Below are 23,232 nucleotides of genomic sequence, written 5' to 3'. Positions count from 1 at the left end.
AGGCTTGTTCTGGGATTCCTATCAAGAGAGAAGCTTTGTGCTCTACCACAGAGGTTGTAGATGTCCTTGCACAAAATTCTGCTGAAGTCAAAGAGCTCATCCGAAGACAAAATTTAGTTCAAAATGTGAAAATGTATGCAATAGGATGTAAGTTAATAACTAAAAAAACCTTTCAATAAAACAATGAGGTAGTGAGGAAAGTTCTGAATGTCCAAAGATGACTTTATAGCAGAGGATTCTTCCATGTTTGACGTGTTTAACATTTTCACTTCTAAGGGTCTCCATTTAATGCCTCAAGTAGTCTACTCCTAAAAGTCAGAATCTCTGGAATTTCTTCACTATGACACCCAACACAAGCTGTTGTTTTGGAAAGCACTGGTGTTACAAAATTAGATTGATGGGAAAATCTCCTAGACCAATGCACAGTTCAGATAATGCAGCAGCAAAGATCAAAGCATAGGCCATCCTTCAAATGTGCCAGTCTTCAAACACTGTGAGGGGCAAGAGTCAAAAGAATAGATTAAAATAATTAAGATGTGTGTCATGGAATTAGCAGGTTTCAGTCCTGTATTAGGGGTGGACCCCTACCACGTGTAGAACCCTAACAAGTTCTGGGGAAGTATGCAGGTTAAATATCCCACCACAACTGGTGAAAGATTAGGGCATAATTTCATGCAACCCTCAAAGAACAGAGAAAGCATAATTTCTAAATTGAGGAAAGAATGTGTTAAAGAACAAAAGATGATGCCAGTGTAATAAGTACAGTGTGAAAAAGCAAAGAATTATTATAGCTATATAGAAATTTTTATGTAGTGTCAATATTATAGAGATACACTAATTAATTAATTAATTAATACATATACTTTTTCTGCTAGATAAGTGTCTTCAGGAGAGTTTCAAAATCAGTAAGCTGTAGGTGGCTATTCCATGAGCAGGCTGCCCTTTTTCTAAGGGAAATCAACAACAGTTATACCAGAGGGGAATAACATACTCAAGAAAATTCTTAACATCACCAGAAAAACAATAGGTAAATATACTTCCTTTTCTCTAATGGGCTCATTAAACAGGATTTATTGTATTAAGATAGAATCTTCTTACTAAGAATATGGTAAATTATTTACAAAGCTAAGATTATTATCAAGGAATATCCAGGTATTTCAGGACTCAGGATTGGACCCTGAAATTCTGGAGCAAACTGGGTAAAACCAAAATGCCCAATCTATCCGTGTGACAGAATTTGATTAAGTTTTACTGGCTTTTTACTACAATTTCCAATTTGATTGGCCCTACTAAAGCTAAAATTGAACTTCATATACAAAGCTTATGTGGTTATGTTTGTTATTAGCATTGTCTTCCCTGGAGATATTTGGATTTTGTTTAACTGAAAAATAAACAAGTTAAATGCTGAATTGCCTGGCTAAGACAGTTATATGATGTGGTCTTTTCCTTTCATTATAAAGATTGTGAGTTTTGGGATTCATGTTTAGGAGTTTGTGGTTACTTTACTTTAAATCTAATATCACGGACATATAATGTTTTTGTTCAATGTTCTGCTTTTTTCATATAAAGTTCTGTGTCCTGGCCAATTTATGGCCAGACTTATCCAATAAACAACTCTGTAGGAATGCATTTATAGATAGTTAGAAATATGTGTGGTGCCTGCACTTTTCTCAGCAATAATGTAATGATTTATTTTGACTGTTAATTTTAAGCTATATTATAACAAAAAGGGAAAATAATTTACATACCTCTGAAGTTATTTTCCTAAAAATTAGGAAAAAATAGGAAGGTGCATAGGTCAAGATTAAAAAAATACATAAGTATGAATGAATTCCTCTGCCCTTGACATTTAAACCTTCTTGATTTTCAAAGGTTAGACAATTAGCACTTGTTCAAAATCAGATCCCTTGCAGTATCCCACCTGAAGCCTTTCTGAGTTTTCTTGGTAAATCAAAGAGTAAGCAAACAATTCAAACAGGAAAGCCTATTATTTGTCAATGCATATATCAGAGAAGTATAATTTAGTACAATATAAAACAGGAGAGGGATAATTGTGCTGTGGAAGGTCCCAGGAATCCTAGGATCTAATTTGCTAGCCATGAGTCATTTAAGCATAAATCAGAGACAGCACCAAGCTGTATACATCTTATATACAGGGAAAGAGACAAAAAGCATCCATCAAGAAGGCATCAATAAGACAATACCACTTATTTATCAATGTGCCAAATATTGTTATTTTTTACTGGTCTTCTGTAACACTATGGTGTTAGAACTCCTGTGAAAATGAAGGGAGCTTGTGATGATTTGAAGAACAAGCTGCTAAGACAGGCAGCTAACAATGAGAGTAACTAAGTTTTCATTGTACTTTAGGTTAATAGGTTTGAGATTAGCACCTATCTCTCTTAAAGTGAAGATAATTAAATGAATGTGTAAAACTACTATTCCTCATAAAGAATTTAAGTCATGGACAAACATAAAATGTATTACACCTTTTTTTTTCTGATTTTCTGGCATGAAAGAACTGATTTAGTATTGATAAATGTATATCACTTAATAAAATCACACAGATCTAACAAAAAATATATTTTGCCCAAAACCAGAAGTCCTAGACTTCACTACATGCTATTTGTATTTTCTAGTAACTCCCTTTATTCTCAATAGGACTCAAACTGATGTGCTGCTTCTGCTGGAAAATCAGCCTTTTCTAATGCATTTTGTTCTGGTTTGCTTTGCCTAAACCCCTGAAGTTTTATTCCAAATTCTTCTCTTTCCCCACGCCTCATCTGCATTTTACCTTCAACTCATTATACCTTTATCATTGGCCTTGCTTTTCATTGGTTGATTATGGGTCAGTCTGCATAGAATGTGGAGAGTACCCTGAAAATGTGCAATGAAACCCCAACACACAGTGCTCCAAAATGCCAGTTCCCAAGTGTGTTTTTAAAGCTCAAGACACATTAGTTTTATCTAAGCACCTCTATGTAACCAAAGGAGGCTTGAAATGAGTTTGAATACTATAATTTGCAGTCATTGGAGTGATTACAGTAGAAGTTCTTCTTTTTGTCCAACTTCTAAATGCTTTTAATGAAATAAACTCATTTTGAGAAAGGGAATATTTTGGACATCCTTCTAATATAATTAATTCAAGCTCTGTTTCAGACATTTATTAGTATGACATACCATGAGAAAATAATTTTGCCTGGGTGTTTTGCACATGACAGCACTCCAATTTCAGATCTTAAATTCTCTAAACTTGAAGCAGTAATAGTTGTAGCAAAGGATACTCAGTAGCTGCAATATGTTCAAAAATTCTGAACACTTGCAAATTTCACATTCTTTGAAAAGTTATTTGAAACTCACATATAAAAAGACTAGCAGAGTTTATACCATCAAACATGAACACCAAGCAACTGTTCATCGTCCTTCAGCTTGCAAGATATGTATTTTCTTTCAAGGGGAGCCCTAATATTTGTCATCTTTAACTGAATGAAATCACAGATACTCTTACATGTGGATTTTATTATAAGAATTGGTTTATAAGCCTGCAATTTAACATGATTCTATGAATTACGAACTGTGATTTTATTTCTTTTATAATCTCTGTAGAGCTTGCCATTACTTTTACATGTCTGTGTCTGGCATTATGCACCTTTGAAATTGTGCCAGAAATATTTATTGTCCTATTTCTGGCAATCTGGGACTCTTGGTTCCGTTTGGTTTCCAACCAGAACAAGGCTTATTAGCAGATCCAGTTCTTCATACTTTACTGAAAACAATTTTATATGTAAATTTAATACTTCATTAAAGTAAGCTCTTGTAACAACCAGCAGTATGTATGAAATGCATTCAATGTAGGTAATGTTCTATCTACCATTTGAGCACTTATCAAAAGCAAAATATATGTACTAATTAGAACTTTCCTTCTCATTGCCTGTCTCCTCCAGCTTGACTAATAAGAGAGCATTAAAATGCAGTCAGGTTGAGCAGAAATGGGACACCCTTCCTGCACTTGCCTGTGCTCTGCACACACAGGCAGTGCCCTGGAAGGAAGGCTTGCTGCAGTAACAGCAGCACATTCTCATTCACCCCTTGGATCACATTTGCTTGGTTCCAAATTCCATTATTCTTAATCAAGTAAAAATCTTGTTAAGGTCAACAGAAGTTTCATTCAAATTACTTCATAATTTGGCCCTCATTTTGTTGGGGTAGTTTCAACTTTGCCCAGTAGGCACAACCATATTAAAAAGGCTTTTGGAAAGTATTCTTTATTCCATTTAGCTTCAAGAAAATAGCTGTTAATAAAATTTAAGGATGTATTTACATGTTTTTTAAATAGGAGGAATCTTGTTGGATCAAAACTCTAATTTGTTTAAAGAGCAAACTCCTCCAGGAATCAAAAATGTAACTGACTTAGGTATTATACAGTTCAAATACTTTTAGTGAGAATAATCACACTTTTATTTGGAAAGTGATCTACTTTTTTTTTTTTTTTATTTACAGAGCATTGAGTTTTTTTTATACAGTAATTTTTATAACTATAAATATAAATTACTCATTATAGCCATTAAGGGTCAGGAGCTTCAAGTCATGCCTATCACAGAACGGGGCGGTAATTACATGTATATAACAACTGCTTCTAAAATTTCATACATGATCTGAAGCATGACATCTCAGAGGCAAAACCATCTTTTTGTTTCTCATGTGACAATTTCACACTAGGCTTCTTATTTTTGTTCCTGAGATCTTAAAGGCAGAACACATTCACTTCAGTATTTTATGAGAAATCACTTGCCTAATTCATTGTGCCACAAAAATAATCCACAGTTCAACCACGTTCCTAAACATATTGTCAGAGATGTGTAGTACTCAAATTAAGAAGAGCCTCTCACTTGTACTTTATGCTTGACTGCCTTCCAAGTATATAAAAGGGTATCAACCAAGAGGTTTAACACAAAATATATATTTTAATAAATTAATTAAACGTTTTTAAATGTTTACATTTGTGACAAAAAAAAAAAAAATCGGTAAAATGACCATAGAAATAATAATAGTAACAATTGTAATAATTGCTAACTGCATGGTTATTAAATGTTATGTAACAATACCAACAGTAACAGCAACAGTAACAGTTGCCATACAGTAACAAAACTAAGTAGTAGTAAAAATAGCAATATTATTAACCAAAAGCAAAGATCTTAATCATGACAAGAATACTTTATGGAGTGGAAAAGTTGATCTTGGCTTTTTCTGATGACTGTATGCAACTGCTAAGATATTTTTATATGAGCCTTTCACTTGATATTACACCTTCTGACCTGATGGCTTATATACTTCTTTTTGAGGTAATAATTTTCTGGCAAGAGTCACAAGCAAAGAACTTAATGAAAGTGATGGAGCATTCAAATGCCCTACGTGATGAAATATCAAAAGGCTCAGGGAACTGGAGGCAACTGTAAGAATACAGACATCTGAGTACTCCAAATACTACAGTTGAATCAGAACATCAAAAGAAGCATATACTGTTACATATGAGAAATTAAATCAAAACTAGGATATCTTTCCAGTGCTGTTGCTGTAGAACACATTTTTAAAGTACATCTTGTCAAAATATGTCACTGAAGTCACCCCAGCTTAGGAGTTCCACCTTTTTTGTATGCTCTGAAATTATTTGAATGTCAAAAATGAAGCACAAAGTATTTGGTTAATCCAACTTTAAGTTTTCTTGCAGCTACAAATTTGTATCAGCTTTCAGGTCTCAACTCCCTCCAGCTCAGCAATTCCTTCTACTAGGGATCTATCTGTCCCTTGTAATATAAACAATTTTCTCTTGCTCTTTTCAAACTCCCAGTCCTAACCGGAACTTGCAGTTTTGAAAAGAAAATAGTTTGGAGTTATAATCAGTCACATCAGTTAAGAGCTAAGTAGATGCTTTTTTTACTACAGATATGTCCACTCAAAATTAATGAATAGCATACATATTTCCTTGCATTGATAAAAAATAATTTCTTCCTATATTGCTGTTCCAAATATATTACAAATAAAATATACATAAACATAATTACATTTTTCCCAAAGCTGAATTCCATAGGACATTCAAAAATCTGTGTCAGTTACTATGTGTGTGTCATTTATGAAATACCAGCAAGCAGTCATTCTGCTCAAGATGCAGAGGAAACAGGCCTCAAGACACGTGGTCCATTGCTGACCAGATTAAATTTTGGTGTCCACTAACACCACTGGCTGTGGTACCTTCCACTGAGGATGGGATGCCAGGATGCTGCAGCCACCCAAACCCAGCACCACCTTTATTCCACCAGTGGTGGCAGCGTGGCTTTGCAGGTGGAGGGCAGAGCTGAGGAGACCCTGGATTGTGTCCCTAACAGTTTGGGATTGGGTCCCTAACAGTTTGGGCTTGCTTTAATCACTGAGGTGTCCACAGGGCATGTTGCACCTCAGGCATGGAGTGAAGCTGTGCCCCTTGAGGAGTCCCCTGTGGTGTACAGCAATGAGCCCAGAATGGCCAAGGCACACCAGGTAACTGGGTACCCCAGTTTCAGCCTGAGCGATGCAGTGTACAGCAGCACATAATTCCCAATAACTGGGATGTGAAAGAAATGGTGAGATGCACAGAGCACAGTCACAGTGTGGGCAGTGAAGCTCGTGATATAGGCTACATACATACCTTCATCTGCTGCAATCCACCTGCCGTGCAAACAAAGGTTCTGTTTCCCCATCTAAAACTCCCCAGCACCCACATGGCCTCACCAGCCAGAGGAGTCCAAAAGGGTCAGTTTTAAATAAAAAACCTCAAGCAAACACAATTTGTCAACACTAAATTCCTCTTAACCAGACAGCACTTTCCAAATGATGTACAGACCCATATATTTATTTAGAAAAAGAAATTGGACTACTAGACTACATACATTGATAAAATATAGGAATGCTACAAATGTTACTATGGAAGAACTCTTCTCAATAACAGTCTTAGGGCGAGAGACCAAAACATTTTAAACTAAGCTTATTGTTTGATTTTTAAAATAAGTTGATTGTTCAGTGTTCTGCATATAGAGGGACTGAAAGTGCTAAATGATGCTGGGGAAAATTCTGAAGATGTACTCTGCTGCTAAAGTGGTTATACAAAGTCAGGTTAAACACTATTCCCACTGATAATGAAGGATTTTGAAGGGAATCTATTTAAGAGTGTTAAATACTCTGTAGGGGGCAGTTTTGAACCAGATTAATGAAAATTTTAAGCTGGCTGATTCAAAATTATGTTTCTATACTCAGTTTTATTATCCTTGGCAGCTATATGGGCATAATTTCTTTTTTTTTTAGGTACATCTTGGTGCTTAAGCAAACAGGGAGCTGCATGCTATTGCATGCCAGCTGAGAGGCTTATCTGCATGTAAGGTTCAGTAATGGTAGCTAAAAATGTTTTTTTTTAAACTACCAGTTACGGAGATCCATAACTGAATAGCAATGATTAGAACTTCATGGCAGAGGCCTGCATGAAAACCAGCTCTGCAAAAGGCCCCAACTACAGAAGTAGAGTTTGGGATCTCCTTCACATTTCTGGTTCAGCCCTGAACCAGGAATCAATTTTGTTGTGACTTGAAAGTATTTATGACATTTCTGGAAAAAAAAAAAAGCAAAAGAAGAAAAAAAAAAGCAGCAGATTCTTGGAGACACTAGTATTGCCTGCAGCATCTCCAAATGTCTTTAAACAGGGTATCTTCATTATTTGCATTTATTTTAAGTGGATATGATGCTAGACTGTGGAAAAAGATGTCAGCACACTTCAATGTGTTAGCTTAAAAATTAAGATTTAAATCAGCCTCTCCCCAGCAACACAGCACTTTGAAGTATCAAAGTCAGAAGTGGACTATTGATCTGAAACGAAAAAGAAAGATATCCTCTCAGCAAAGTGACAGTCATTGTTATAAGGATTTAAGTAGAAGTGGCTCCAGAGTGCAACCTGAAGAGTAGGAGAGGCTCAGTCACTGAGTCTTTTTTCCACTGGAAAGGAAGGAACAGTCTAGGCCTCAATGAGGAAAATGAAGTGGTATATGTAGGTGAGCTCTGTAATTGATAGCGGAGTATTTCCAGTAGAGTCAGTGGCTCACCATTGATCCCCATTATTTTATTTGAATGAAGCGTCATGAAGCCAGTTCCAAACCATGACTCGCAGCTAAAGTTGTTACTTATTTGATACTGTAATCATGTGAGCAGCAAGATTCACACTGAACACTGTGAACACAGATCAACTCGCCAATGTCCAGACTAAGAATGAATGCTTGCAGATGATCAGACTCAGCAGCTCTAACACTTGAAGCCTGAAGCTCACTGTGTTGCCTGGACAAGTGGTGGGATATCTTTTGTCCTCTCCTGGTCTGAAATCTTTTCCTATTCTTTTTCAGTTCATGGACAGGGTCTGGCTGGGATGAAGTAATTTTATTCACAGCAGCCCATATTATGCTGTGTTTTGTATTCTGTGACTAGAACAGCAGAGCTGATACAGCAATGTTTTGGCCTTCACTGAAGAGGACTTGCACAGCATCGAGGCTTTACCTTTTCTCATGCTCTGCTCCCTTAGAGAGTAGGCTGAGGGTAGGCCACAATTTTGGGAGGGGAAACAGCCAGGACAGCACACCCAAACTTGCCAAGAGGATATTCCATACCACATTTTACCTTTTCTCATGCTCTGCTCCCTTAGACAGTAGGCTGAAGGTAGGCCACAATGTCATTCTCAGCAATAAAACTGTGATTGCAGAACAAGAAGGTGGGAGGGCTGTTTGTCTTCCAGAATCATTAAGTGCTGGAAGAATTGCTGGGCATCAGTCTGCTTGTGGGAGGTGGTTAGTTATTTCCCTTGCATCATTTTTTTTTCTTTCATTCACTTGCTAAACTTTCCGTTAACCCAAACCATGAGCTCTCTGACTTTTCCCAGTATCTCCCCCATCTTCCTGAGGGGGAAGGAGCAGGAGGTTATGTGGGTGTTTACTTCCTGACCAGGGTCAACCTACCACAACTGGAAAAACTCCAACACTTAGAGGCTGTATTATGATGCACTGTTACACACAACAAGTTCAACAATGCGTCAGCTGAAGATGTACACCTTTTGCACAGGAATTTTTATTACAAGGTACTTGGAAGGACTTTCTTCCACATCTGTGTATGTGCACTTGTGTTACTGCAGTGGTAAAACTTCTGAACAGGGCATTTCAGAAGCAGAGTGCAAACAGAGCTAGCATTTATTCTCTGTTCCTTCGTCCTCTCGGCATGAGGCAAGGGATGGGCGCCAGCGACGTAAGAAAGCTGATGGAAGCACAGCACCAAGGGAGAGGACACTGTTATTACAGTAATGTGATTTAAAGACAGTCTGAGTTCTGCTTCTCTCCAAAGACATTCAGCACATGCCGACTGGAAGGAAGGGGACGGTGAGAGCAGCGCTGGCTGTGCCCCTCAGGGGACTCCGCGCCCGCCTGCGGAGCACACACGCAGCACGGCGGCTCTTGGTCAGCGCAGCTTCACTGCCGGAACACCGGCGTCAGGAGGCCCGCCAGCCTCCGCATGAGTTTGACCCTCGCGTTCCTGCGTTTTTGCCTTAAAACACCGTTATTTTCTCTAACAGACCAGCGAGAGCCGCAGGAAGACAGGCTTGGCGCCCCCGGCCCCGCCGGCGGTCAGCGCCTTCCGACAGCGCCCGCTTGGATTTGGCCGGGCACAGCTGCCCGGGACACCGCTCGGGCCGGGCCGCGAAGCGCGGCGGGAGCGGCGCAACGCCATGTCACGGCACGGTCGGGTACGATCCGGTCGGTACGGCCGGGTACAGCACCGTCCGGAACGGAGTGCGGAGCGGAGTGCGGAGAGTAGCGCCCCGGCCCAGCCCCGCCGCAGCCGCCGCCCGCCCGAGAAAGCTGATGGAAGCACAGCACCAAGGGAGAGGACACTGTTATTACAGTAATGTGATTTAAAGACAGTCAGAGTTCTGCTTCTCTCCAAAGACATTCAGCACATGCCGACTGGAAGGAAGGGGACGGTGAGAGCAGCGCTGGCTGTGCCCCTCAGGGGACTCCGCGCCCGCCTGCGGAGCACACACGCAGCACGGCGGCTCTTGGTCAGCGCAGCTTCACTGCCGGAACACCGGCGTCAGGAGGCCCGCCGGCCTCCGCATGAGTTTGACCCTCGCGTTCCTGCGTTTTTGCCTTAAAACACCGTTATTTTCTCTAACACACCAGCGAGAGCCGCAGGAAGACAGGCCTGGCGCCCCCGGCCCCGCCGGCGGTCAGCGCCTTCCGACAGCGCCCGCTTGGATTTGGCCGGGCACAGCTGCCCGGGACACCGCTCGGGCCGGGCCGCGAAGCGCGGCGGGAGCGGCGCAACGCCATGTCACGGCACGGTCGGGTACGATCCGGTCGGTACGGCCGGGTACGGCATTGTCCGGAGGGGAGTGCGGAGCGGAGTGCTCCAGGTCGGTCCGCTCCGGCCCAGCCCCGCCGCAGCCGCCGCCCGCCCGCAGCGCGGCCCAGCCCGGCCCCGCCCCGCTCCATCGCGCCCCGCGGCAGCGAGGCGCTGATTGGCTGCTGCGCCCGCGCGGGGCCTGGTGGGAGCAGCGCCCGGGCGCCGCGCTCCTCCTGCGGCGGCGTTGGCGGCGGGCGGGATGCGCGGCCCGGCCCGCGGCAGGTACGCGATGGAGGGGGATGCACGGCCCGGCCCGACCCGGCCCGAGCGGCTCCGCGGTGGGAGAGGGGCGCGGGGTGGCGGGTGAGGGGCGCCCGGCGCTCCCCATAGGAGCGCGCAGGTACCGGCCCCGGGGCGCGAAGCGGAGCAGGGCGGCAGGTGCCCCCTCCCTCTCCCTCCTGGCCGCGGGCAGCGGGCCGGGGTGGGCCGTGCTGCAGCCTCGGAGGAGGAAGCCCTCGGCTGTGGGCAGAGGCGGCGGGCAGGGGCGGCGGGCGCCCTGTCCGGAAGCGGGAGCGGTGCTGTCCCGGCCGGGGAGCCGAGGAGCGGGGGGCTCCGCTGCCCTCTGGCAGCGCCCTGCCGGCCCGCCGGGCCCCGCGCTGGCTGCAGGGGTTGGGTTTCAAAAATGAGCGCCTGACCCACCCACTTCTCGCTCCGTCGCTGTGCAGTCCGTCTGGGAACTAATTTGCCTTTTTAATTAAGGCTCTGCAAAGTATAGGACTTCTGTGGGATGCTTCCAGACGGAAACGGCCGAAAATGAAGTTTAAATGGAAACAAGTGTAGCATTTTGTTGTAACTGAGGCGTCCTAGGACAGGCTAGCAGTAGGTGGTGGGTGATGCTCCTGGTTTGGTTTTGCTTGTTTCCTTGTCCGCGGCACTCAGCTGGAGAAACTTTTTCTGGTCCCAGTGGAAGTTTCTGAGCTCAGTAAGTTTTGAGCGAACTGTGAGCAGAACTACAGATTCACTTTGAAAGTTAGAATTTGTATTCTTTGTAGTGATAAATATCTAAAAATGCTTACAGCAAGTGGAATTACTAACTTTGCAAAAAAGTCCTATTTCAAAAGCATTGCCCATTCCTTAAGGGGAGAGACCTGTATGACTGTATGCAAGGCCTTGATTACAAGTTTCTAACTTCCTTTTTTTTTTTTTTTCTTATAATATGTCTTCTCTTAGTGTTATTCAGCCTTGAATTTCAGCATGTCAGTTATTAAAGTTTACTTGGGAGACTGAGTTTTGGAGAACTTTTAATCTTTAAAACATTAGCAAGTCTGAAGAAATTTGAGACTGACTTGATAAAAGTGTAATGAGATCATGGAGCTATTTTCTCCACCTGGGTGGATGGGCGTGGATGACTTAGTGGACTTATGCCTCATTCAAAGGAGAAGCTTTCTCTGCTCTGGTCTCTTAGTCTGGCACTTCTGCTTTTTAATAAATAACTTCAGTGTTTTGGAAGTAGAGGAGCTGCTATAAATGTTTTTTTTGAGAGAGTCAGGTAATAAAATTGATAGTAGTGTTTTCTTAAGCTTCTCTGTTCAGTGTTTTTAGTGCTTTTTTTTGTCTGCTTTAAGCCTAGGACATGTTGCAGCTATCTTACGTGTGTATTGCATCACTGATAATGTGTGTGGAAATAAGTCCAACTGCTCTGCTGCTTAGTCAGTGAAGTGCACAGCTCAGTGCTAGAGTGCAGTCTTCAGAAGGGAAAAGTCCTATGCAATAATTGGTTGTTTAGAGCATGGGAAGGAAGTAACTTGTGGACAGTCTCTTGCCATGAAGAGTAGGATTGATATTAGTGGTAGGTATGTGGAGTGGCAGGTGAGGAGGAAGGAGGAGAGTTTGAAGCAGTTGAAGACAATTTGTGTTGTCAAGAAGAAGAGAGGGAAGAAGGAGAACATCTGAGGCACTCCATAGTAATTGTAGAAAATTTTCCAGCTCCTCACTGAGGATTCAGTGACTGAACTGTAAATGTGAATCTAGTGGCCCTAATCCCTTAATACTTCTTTGGGGTTTTGGTAGTATTTCAGACTTGCAGAGCAACATCTGTAAAGCCTGTCATCATCACAGCTCCTGTAAAATCAGATGCATAGTGACACTTGTTGAACCTGTTTCTCTTCCAAGCATTTGCCAGATATTTAAAAAAATCTTGTGTAGCAATAGCACTGTGTATATGTGTTATTGCTATAAGTCAGTCACCAGTAGCTCTAAGTTAATTTGTTCCCAAAAAATCCTCTGACAATTCTAGTGGAGAGGTTCTCAAACTAGGGTTTGAAGGAAAATGGCACACACAAAGGCCGTGTGAGCATCTCTGTGTCTCTGTATTTCCACAGCTGAGAGCCACCATTGCTTCTAACAGCAGTGGCAATCCCAGGAAACAACCTAGGTTTAGGGGCCTTGTGCTGGCTTTACAGACTTCTCAACTGGCTATTTGACACAGTATCTTTATTGCACAACCATGTAAAAGCTGTCTCTGTCTGTAGAAATATCTGGGAAGAAAGTGTAGGCTCAGAGCTACTGCAATACCCATCGTGCGAAAGCTTGCCTGTATCCCCAAAGTCACAGTTGTGTAAAATTCTTGGTGTTGGATTGTGTGTTTAAAAAAAAAAAGACTGCTGTTTTACAGAGGTGAGTTGCTGCAGTAGTGATTATTTTGAGAATTTGTTCGAGTCCAAGGGGCAATTGCTTTTTCTATATCTCACCCCTTTGTGCTACTAATTTGGCAGCAGTGGAGATAATTTGCCCATCTGTTCTAGCTTCGTTCTCGTGGCATTTCTGATATGGATTTCCTTATCTTTAAGGATTGGTTTCTGAAACCAGTAGGGCCTATAGTTCTGAAGTCCTTGGCTTTCTTAAAAGGTGGGGAAGTTACCAGACTACAGCAGTGTTTGTGCTAGTGAGCACTGTATGTCCTACACATATTAATCACTCTAACAGCCTCAGACAATTTGAAAACAAATTTGGATTGAAATGTATCTTTCCATTTTTGGCCAAAGGAAACTTAGTAAGCAAGAAAATGATCACTTATATTTCTGTCTAGCTAGATCAGGGCTTTGTTTTAATAAGTATTAGTGTTTTATTCCAGAATGAAAAAGTTTTCAGTCCTGGTTGGGATTGAGCATTAGTTTACTGTCAGGGTTTGTTTTGGACTGATTACTTTTTTTGTTAAATAGGTAAAAAACTTGTATATTAAATGGATGGAGAGAAAGTCTGCCATCCTAAGGTTCAATTGATTCTTCTAATGGGAAGTTGCTACAATTTGTTTCAGGAGCTTAGACCCAGATTATCAAATTAGTGTTGTTCATGGGTTCCAGGTTTGTGTAGGGTGAGGTGAGCTGCTCTTGCCCCTTTGGAACTGTTTTAGACTCATTTGATGTGCTGGTGACTGGGCTGTGAATTGTGCAGGGAAGACTTGCCAATGTAGTGCTTCTGTATAGCAAATGAAATCTTTGAAACTGGTTCTTTGAACTTAAAACTGAGCACACAGCACATTCTTGTCGATGAGAGCATTTATTTGAGACATTTTCTCATTAGCAGGGTGTTAATGCTGAATGTCTAGAGTTACAGCTAAAAAGGAATACTGAGCTATGCTTAGGGGCAGCAGAGGAAATAACTAGAGATCAGTATCTTAAATAATCATGCCCAATACAAAGTTTTTGAAATTGTTTTTCTGCTGGAGTATTTTGGTGGCTCTTTTTGCAGTTCATTTGTGCCTGTGTTTTTGAGTCCCTGCTGGTTAAGTATTTCCAAAATAAAAATAACTTTGGCCACATCTGAGCTGATCAACTGAGTTACAGGATGGCCTGTGAATCAGAAAACTGAATTTAGAGATAGCACATAGGTAGATAGCTAGACAATGGCTTTATACAACATTTTGATTTCTTCAGATGTTGGAATGAATTTGACAATCTTTGATTATGTTGTTAGATTACTACTAAGTGTTTAATGCTTTATTTCTAGCAGCGAATTCTTGTAGAAGATTGATAGCTCTGCCAGCATTTGTCCACAATAGAAGATGGGTGGATTAATTTCAAGATGGAGGGTAAGTAACATTGTATAACAATGTAATAACCTTTAGTCCAGAAGATGGGGGTATCTAGGACATGTTGACTATTAATGCTGGCTGAATGATAGTGCTGAACTTTTCTAGTATGTCACTTAAAAGTCCAGTAGTGAGATATCATGACCAAAAATATTCTTTGCTAAATCACTAAGCTGTGAAACTCTGCTGTTGTCCTTAATTTCCTTTGTAGTACCAGTCTGGCACTGGCTTGTTTAACTTAAAAAAATACAGTTTTAACTTTTTCTGTAAATCTAAATACTTTTGTGGTGCATCATTGGGACAGAAACTGCAGCATCTGTGACTTGAAAGGTTGGTGACCTAGATAAAAATGGGTATGTGCAGAATACATTTCTGGTTGTTTTAACAAATGGTTTGGTAGCTACTTATTCCTGTACGAGTCTGTCTTCCTATCTGCTTTTATTGGTTGTTGAGTTGTGTACTGAGTTTATGAGGAAGAAGAGGCATGAGGTTTTTGACTTCTCTCTTGGCAGGTGTGAGTTGCTCGAGTCTAGGTTTGCCTTTGCTTATTAGCAATTGACTGCAGAGTCTTCCATACAAAACTCCATTAAAGGTGAAACTTCAGGTGGAATGTCAGTTTTGTATAATAGAAACTCACTTTCAGAGTGATGCAATGTGAATTGTGGCTTTTGAATTTGTGGTGTGAAGGCCTGGGAAAGATTATGGCTTGATAATTCTCAGAAATTAGAAAAGATTCCTAGAAGGAGGGTTTCCAGTTGCTCCTATAGGGAATTTTACTGGTGATGACAGCCCTTATTTGCAGGTGCTTAGGATTTATTTACACCATGTGTCCTTATATGGAATGAATAGTAATAAAAAGCTGGAGTACTCAGATTAGGGCTTCCTCTCTATATTTTCTGAGTTTTGCCTATTTCTGCCACTCATCAATTCTGTTCTTGTTTTGCTTTCTACCTACACATTCATTATTGCTGTAGAAGCATTATAGATTTTCATTTTTTGTGATGTAGGAGAGGAGCTTTCGGGTTAGAGTAATGCCAGCTGTAAAATCGTGATTCATTACAGTCCTTTCTATTTGTCACACTAAAGTAGGAAAATGTCTTACCTTTATGTAGAATAGATAATTTATTAATCTATTATGAGTATGTCTTTTTGTTGGGAAACTGTTAATGTACAGTAATCCACAAAATACTGGATTAATGTCTTTGTTCTTTCTCTTGTAAGCAGGCAAAGCCTTCCACTGTAGAAGTATTAGAAAAAATAGATAAGGTATGTATTTGCTTTTTGGTGTTTTGTTTGATTTTTTGTTTAGAAATATATGTCCTTTTTGCTGGCCATGTCTTTCTCTCACATTAGTAAAATAGTGTAATGAAATTTTAAATTATTTTGGTAATCATTCCAGTAGTAGAGATTTTGCATATCAGAGAAATTGTTATAATTTTTCCCCTTACTGTTTAGTAATTTAAAAATACCAATACCATATAATAGATAGTGAGAAACTACAGGGCAAGTACATATTTAGAGAGCCTGAAATGGGAATGAATATGAAGCTGCCTTGATTACACAATTCAATTATAACTAATTGTTAAGGTCCCATGTAAAGTAAAATGTCACTAATGCCAAGTTCCATTCCTCAGGTTGATTAGAAAAGCCTCAATGTATGGTTTTATGTGTAGAAGTTGTAACTAGTGGTAGTAAGTAAGGTCAGGGGCAGAATAACTGGGTAGGTTGTTCAGTAATCAATTGTGATTTTTCACCAGCATGTGTGACAGATGTCTGTATTCTGTGGGGAAATTAACTGTTTTGAAATATGCCGTTGATATTTTTGTTTTCCTTTTAATGAAACTGTGAGTACTTCTGTTGTCACTTGAATTACAGTCGCAAGGGTTAACGTAGCAGAGCATTGCTTGATCACTTATTAATATACCAGAAGCATCATACAGATGTTCGTGATTTCACTCTTAATGTGAGGAAAGTACTGAGAGGAAAACAAGTGAAGTGGTGGAGGGGTTCCAGCAATTTGACATGTTAGTAGAAAAGTGTCAGAGACATTTAACATTCCACAGGTACCTGATGAAAGCTTTAGAATGCTGAGTATGGTTAGTAGTGACTTACGTGATAGTAAAGACTGCCTTTCATAAGATACTGGTATTTTTCACTTGTGCCAAATATACTGATGCATTAAAAATGTGAAAAAGTGCTGATTTTTAACTTTTCTTAAAGACTGCCTTTCATAAGATACTGGTATTTTTCACTTTTCCCAAATATACTGATGCATTAAAATGTGAAAATGTGCTGATTTTTAACTTTTTGTACCAATTGCTACTAAGGTGCAAGTGACCCATATCATAGCCTGATTAGTGTGGAGTATTTATGCTATGAAAGTTATCTTTGGGCAAATATTGTCATTTATCAAAGAGCTGTTTGGCTTTTCTAAACAAGTATCAGACTGATAGGAGTGATTTTAGCAAACATTTAAAGGCAGCTTAGTAAAACCTCTTACTAATTGCACTAATAAGGCTGAACCCTCTTTATTTGCAGGAAATACAGACATTAGAAGAATTTAGAGAAAAAAATCAGAGGCTACAGAAACTATGGGTTGGAAGGCTTCTTCTCTACTCCTCACTTCTTTACCTTATTACTTGCTTAATTGTGTATTTGTGGTGTCTTCCTGACGAATGGACAGCAAGGCTGACAATGACACTTCCATTTTTTGCATTTCCATTGATGTAAGTAAATGTGCCTTTTTTATTTTTTAACTGCTGTCTCTTTGATAAAAGGAGATGGAAAATACATCTCAGCAGGGGTTTGGGTTTGCTTTGACAATCCTTGAGATGTCATAACTTGCTGAATTTTTTCTTCTAAAATAGATTCAAGTAGTTAGGCAGACACTTTCTTTGAGGGGAATGTCTCTTCTGGGTCTGGGTTTAGTATAGAACTAAGTCTTATCAAAAGATAATAGCATCTAAAGTTACTTGGCTTATCAAAATTATACTGGGGCTAGAGAGCTGTGTCTGAGCAGCAGTAAGATAATGTAGTATAAGCATAAGGGTTTTATTTTTACTCTATTTCTTGGGTGTTATTTTTTACTGCAGTAAAAGTAACATTACTGTACAGAAGAATGTAACATAGTAATGTTACAGAGAAATAACATTACTATACAGAAGTAACCAAAGGTATGTCATCTATGTGTAAAATGTAGAGTATAAACCTGGGAAAAATACAGGAATGAATGAAGAAACTTGCTTTATGTGTTAGGTGACTCTTAACACAGAATGGACTTCAACATGCTAATTGTGTTGAAAACTGCTTTTACATAATTAGCTGTTTTTCTGGAAAATCATTGAATGTTTTCTTCAGCAAGAAAATATACAGACTTTGTTGTATGTGAACTAGAGAAAATATTGCCTACATATTTGTTCCTCTGAGCAGATCGGCTGCTTATAGTGATGAGTGGCTTTTGTTGTCTAAGAAATCTACTTTTCTAAAAGTAACAAAATGGGCTTCCACGTCACTGAACAGTTGCTTTGCTGCCTCTCCTTCCTCCAGACTATCAGGGAGGTGAGAGCAGCCTACAGAGCATCTTTCCTACCCATGGGGAGTGCATTGCATTGACTAATTTGCTGAAATGATCAGAAGTACTTCCATTTGCACAGCACCTTTGTATGAAGGCATGGTTCGTACATGCCCTAGCTTTAGACTTGAAAGGCAGAGTCAAAGTAAATATTTGAGGGTTTGCAAGTTTGATGAGCATAATGTAGCGTGTGGAAAACCCCCAAGATGAAAATGGTGTTTGTATGTCGTACTGCATTATCCATAATATACTGATATGCTGCTGTTGTGGACTCCTGTGGAGAAGATATATGGGCAGCAGGATCTTGACTGGAAAGGATTAATATAGAAATTAGAGCTCAAATTAATCTTTGGCAGCAATATGAATTAATTTTGTTCTTAAGGACAAGCATTTCAAAGTCTTTATTGTTAATGTGTGAGGCTTGTTCATGCTGATAGGAAAGGCTTGTAAAAGAGGAAGTATTGCCATCCTCCTTTCACATAGTTGTGATAGAATTAGTGTAGAAATTAAAACTTTTATTTTTGAAGGTGATGGCTTCTTGTGTGTGGTTTGAATTTACATGTTAGACTTTTTTATTCTCTAGTTTGTCTGCCAGTTCTGCTTATTTTTCTCAAGATGGCTCTCTGTAAAATTCTAATTTAGATGCCAGTTTACTAGCACTTTGAATCAGTCTGTTGTTCTCTTATGACTTGCAACTGTTTATCAGATTTTTTTTTCCCTTAAGCTATTCCCCTTCAGCTTTTTTTGGCAGATATGAATGGCAAGCAGCTGCCAGCTTGTCTTTGTTCTCGGTCAAGAGGTGACTCCATGCTGAATGCCTGGTGCCACCCAGTAATAGCTCTAGAGATTTTTCAGACCTAATCAAACTCTGGAGTATGTCTGCCTTTTCTAGCTTGCAGTCAGTCACCAACTTATTTCTGCCTTAGGTCAGTCCCTCAGGGTCTCAGCAAGTTACTGATGTTGGTAGAGCAAGTTAAGTTTTAGGAATATAACTTCATTAATTTTAAATGTACTGAAATACCCGAGAAGTTGAAGAAATACATTAGCATTTTAAAAGGGTGCTCTTCTTTAACTGATTTTTATTTGAATTAGTTTTAACTTGCGTGTTCTTATTTTCACAGAAATATATTTTCTTTTTTGTAAAATTGGTTTAAATGATCTGCTATTAAACTTTTGTCTTGGATTTCTTACAGAGAAAATGCTTTTTTATTTCATGATGTCTGACTTACTTCATATTTAGCATACAGCTTTAGGTGGAAGACTATTAAGCATACATTTAAAAAGAAATAATGCTTTTGCCTGTGTAACAAGGTATTTAAGGCAATTTAAACCCTGTAAACATTTATTTCTTTTGGTACTTTATGAAGACACATTTTGTGTTGTGTAAGTGGATAAATCCACCTGTATTATTAGATCAGTTATTATAGCACACCTTTGAACATGGAATACTTAAATTCCTTTGTTTCTCTTACCTTGGATAGGCTGCTCTCAAATTCCAAGTGCCTCATCCAACTTGCCTATCTTGGGCTGTGTTGTTAACACTTGAAGGCATTTTTAACTGGGCAACCATTATATAAATACACAAGATGTTCTTATGAATTAAGTTATTAAGAAAACTCTTAGAGCCTTTTGCGTAGTTTCTTATGCATTGCTTTTAGCTAGATAACTATTCTAGCCTTTAAGATAATTTTTTTTTTCTTAAATGAAACATTGCTAATTTAGGCTCTATTATTTAATTAACATTAGGAAGGCTTTGGATGCTTGGAATGGCTTGGTGTATGAGGTTTGCCACTTGACTTAGACTGAATAACTTACCAGGAAAAATGTCAGCTTAATATTAGAAGCAGTTCTAAGCTTTTAAACAAATGAAGTCCTGATGATTGCAAAGAGACGACCTTTCAAATGTAAAATGGTCATAGATCAGTTTAACTTCGTCTTGACATAAACTGCTCCAGCTAAGTCAGCTGAAACCCTACAGAAACTGAGTAGACTGAGTAGACTCTGAAATCACTAGGACTCAGGTCAGTTAATTCTGAGAGCATTTGTACAATAGCTCTATCTCATGGTTTTCACTGGTATGAGAAGTCTTCCCACAAATCTCTTGGGCCTTAATTGTGGGTCTGAACTGGTAAGTTTCTTTTTTTGGATAATATGCATTATAAATCTATCAAATAAAAGTGATGACTAAGTAATTTTCAGCTGAACATTTTTTAGCAAGTGATGATATTGCTGCTGCTGCCTTAGTATTTCTGCCTTAAGTAACAATTAATTTCAATTGAAAAGATGCTTTTATTTAGGGCAATATTGATGTCTTGTTGACAAGGTGCTAATTTATTTTTTAATTTTTATATGAATAGTGTTTGAAGGTTTCTGTCTTTTGTATTTGTGAAATAAAATCTCATCTGCTAAGTGTTGTTTGCTAAATGACTTCAGAAATACTTACTGTAATATATTTTAATTAATATAATTCTTCTTTTTGTTCTAAAGAATATGGTGTATAAGAACACTGCTCATTTTTTTCTTTTCCAAACGGACAGAAAGAAATAGTAAGTACTTTTTTCCTTGTGTTTTATTTTTTTTAAATAATATGTAGCTAGTTAAGAATGATGCTTGCTATGATAATGTAAATGGTTTTGATCATTTGGCTTCCAGGAAGACAAGAGTAGCCTTTTAGCTGATACTGAAATAGGTGGTATTAGCTAAACGTTTTTTACCATATAGTTCATGAAAGAGCAGGAAGGAAACCGCTTAATCTTTCACTTAACTTATAAAATTGTGCTAACTTTCTCCTGTCTTTGCATGTGTCAAAAGTGTAATGGAATAAAATTTGATGTAGAAGTAGGAGCAAGGGGAAAGGAAATATAAACAGTAGTAGTAATTCCCTTGATACTTGCATCTCACAAGTATTCCAGCAGTCATCTGTTATTGTTACACAAAAGGGAAGAGATTTATAGCAGTTCTGTCTAATTTGTTTGTCAGAATATCTTTTCTCTCCCAAGTTCTCCAAAGCATACTTATGTGTACCTGAGTGGGAAAGGTATAAGTGGGTATTTTTCTGCTTTTTTGAGAGCTAAGGAAAATTGGAAATCGTGTAACAAAACCGAGAAGTAATGGAGGTTTTCAAATATATATAAAAAGTTGTTACATTTTGCATTAGAATGAATCTGCATGCTATTTAAAAACAGCATCTGTGGCATTTGTCTGCAGTACTTAGAATTCATTTGAGACTTTCCTTGAAAGCAGTCCAGCCTGTAACAATATCTCATGGTGATGTGAGCAATAATACAGGAAAACCTCAGTGTTGCACTGTGTTTTATGACTTGCAGAACAGTATGATGTATTTAATTTGTGACAGCTTACAAGTTAAACATCACTTTCAGAATTTTTCTTAAACCGAATGTTTGCATTTGATGTGCAAGCTCAGAACATACATTTTTATGTAGAAATAAAATTGTCCATATATTCTGTGGTGCTGTGTGATTCATTTCTAAGGTGAAATGAATGATTTGCATTTCATGGCTAAATAAGAAAAAAAGCATGTTTTTCTACTTTGTTTAAATGTCTTTATTGCTGTTTTGAGCATACAGGCAGGTCTGGTGCTTTTGTTGAACTTGTGTTTAACAGGTTTAGTAGATGATAGAACATGCCAAAAGGGATTATTTCTGTGTGGTTCCAGAGACTGGATAAAAATGAAGTGTTTTACCTCAGAGATAAAAGTCCTATATTTGAAAAAGAAAAATCGAATGTAGGGTTGAAGCAGTAAAGCAGGAGAAAGTATAGCTGAGACAGCAAACTATCAACCAAGTTGCTCAAAACCAAATTTTTATTCTGGGCTAAGTTAGTATAACATACTGAGACACTGGAGGTGGTTATTTAGTACAAAAAAGCTCTGTGCTGGATAATTGATATACACCAGATTTGGGAATGATGCTGTGAATGAAGAAAGTTTGTAGCTAGACTTCAGGGAAGGTGATGCAGAGAGATGATGGAATTTCAGTTTTTAAGACTGGTCAGGCGAACAACTGTTAATGATTTAGGCTGATCTGTCCCAAAGCTGGAGAAAATAAATGAGGTATATTGCAGGTTTTAACTTCTCTAGTATGAATTATTTTATTTCTGTAGGTTTAATTAAGATGACATATGTTGGTTTCTTGAGAGTACTTTGCAGTAATTGCCATTTGGCCATGTTTAAGGGGCTGGTGTTCTTCAGGTTCTTGTTGAGTACAGCAGGTAAAGTGATCAGAAAGAAACACCCACGCTTGAAACTTATGGCATTGCTTTGTGGAAGGCTATGCTTGAAGGAGTTCTAGGCATTTAGGTACCAAAAGCACTTGCAGTTTCTTGAGTAACCATTGATAGCTGGCTGTATTCTGCTGTTTATGTGGTTTCATGATACCACAGTGCATTGCAATACATTTTAAACTGTTAATCTGTGTGGGGCAACGTGTTCTGATATAAATGTAGCATTTGGTGAAAAGAGGTGCCTTAGTAATTTGAAGGTGCACACTTCATGGAATTGTCCATCTTCTGTGGTCTATCCTGGGATTAAATACTGTCTTTTTCCTTGTCCTATTAACAAATGTGGATGGTTGTAGTTACCCTTTTATTGTATAAATAATAACCTTTCAATTATGTGCATGTCAGTTTTAGTGTTTTGCATTTTACACTTAATAGAGGTGTATTTGATAGAAATGGATTTCTGCATTCTATAAAAGTTCAAGTAATTATTTGTTCCCTTAATTTTAAGTAACAGTTTTCCAGAAGTAACTTTGAATGGTATTGAATATGTATTTATAAATAGTAAAAATACAAAAAAAAAGTGTGTTTAGTTTGGTTGGATTTGTGTCTTGTAGTTCTATGAAGCTTTTTCTGTCTTTAAAAATGGGTAAGAATAGGTATATTTTTACAGGAAGTAATCTGCCAGTGTTCAGTAGAGATGAGAAAGGGTAAAAAGTTGTAGTTTGTTAAAATCTTCTTGCTGTGAACAGAGGTAGTAGAAATCTCATTTCTTGAGAGAGTATCTTCTGCATTAGGTGATGGTTTATTACAGTGAGTTTTCCATCGGTGTCAAGCTCCAAACATTGACTTTCAGGAGAATCCCACATGCATTTGGCCTTTCTTCTTTCTCTTCCTCTTAGAGAGAGGTGTTGTGCTTACCTTTTGCAACAGT

At 39.0% G+C, this 23,232-nt stretch overlaps 1 protein-coding gene across 5 annotated transcripts in view; it reads left to right on the top strand.

The window, feature by feature from the left end:
- The first annotated feature begins 10,633 nt into the window (after nucleotides 1–10,633).
- The window catches only part of LNPK (lunapark, ER junction formation factor), a 49,881-nt gene continuing 37,282 nt past the window's right edge, over nucleotides 10,634–23,232 (top strand). For 2 of the 5 annotated variants that reach the window (XR_005952574.1, XM_041403615.1), the window contains exons 1-5: nucleotides 10,641–10,683; nucleotides 14,410–14,491; nucleotides 15,713–15,757; nucleotides 17,030–17,217; nucleotides 20,550–20,608. Coding sequence is in view for 4 of the 5 variants with exons in the window: in XM_041403615.1 (XP_041259549.1) it covers nucleotides 14,465–14,491; nucleotides 15,713–15,757; nucleotides 17,030–17,217; nucleotides 20,550–20,608 (319 nt within the window). In the remaining variant the exon portion in view is untranslated. Of the gene's footprint in view, nucleotides 10,684–14,409; nucleotides 14,492–15,712; nucleotides 15,758–17,029; nucleotides 17,218–20,549; nucleotides 20,609–23,232 lie in introns of all 5 variants that reach the window. The other 3 variants (XM_041403617.1, XM_041403616.1, XM_041403618.1) reach the window with 3 other exon arrangements.

Source organism: Onychostruthus taczanowskii, unplaced genomic scaffold (genome assembly GCF_017590055.1).
Source record: "Onychostruthus taczanowskii isolate IOZ18803 unplaced genomic scaffold, ASM1759005v1 scaffold20, whole genome shotgun sequence".
In the NCBI taxonomy this organism is placed as follows: Eukaryota; Metazoa; Chordata; class Aves; order Passeriformes; family Passeridae; genus Onychostruthus; species Onychostruthus taczanowskii.
This window is presented reverse-complemented; position numbering and strand designations above follow the sequence as displayed.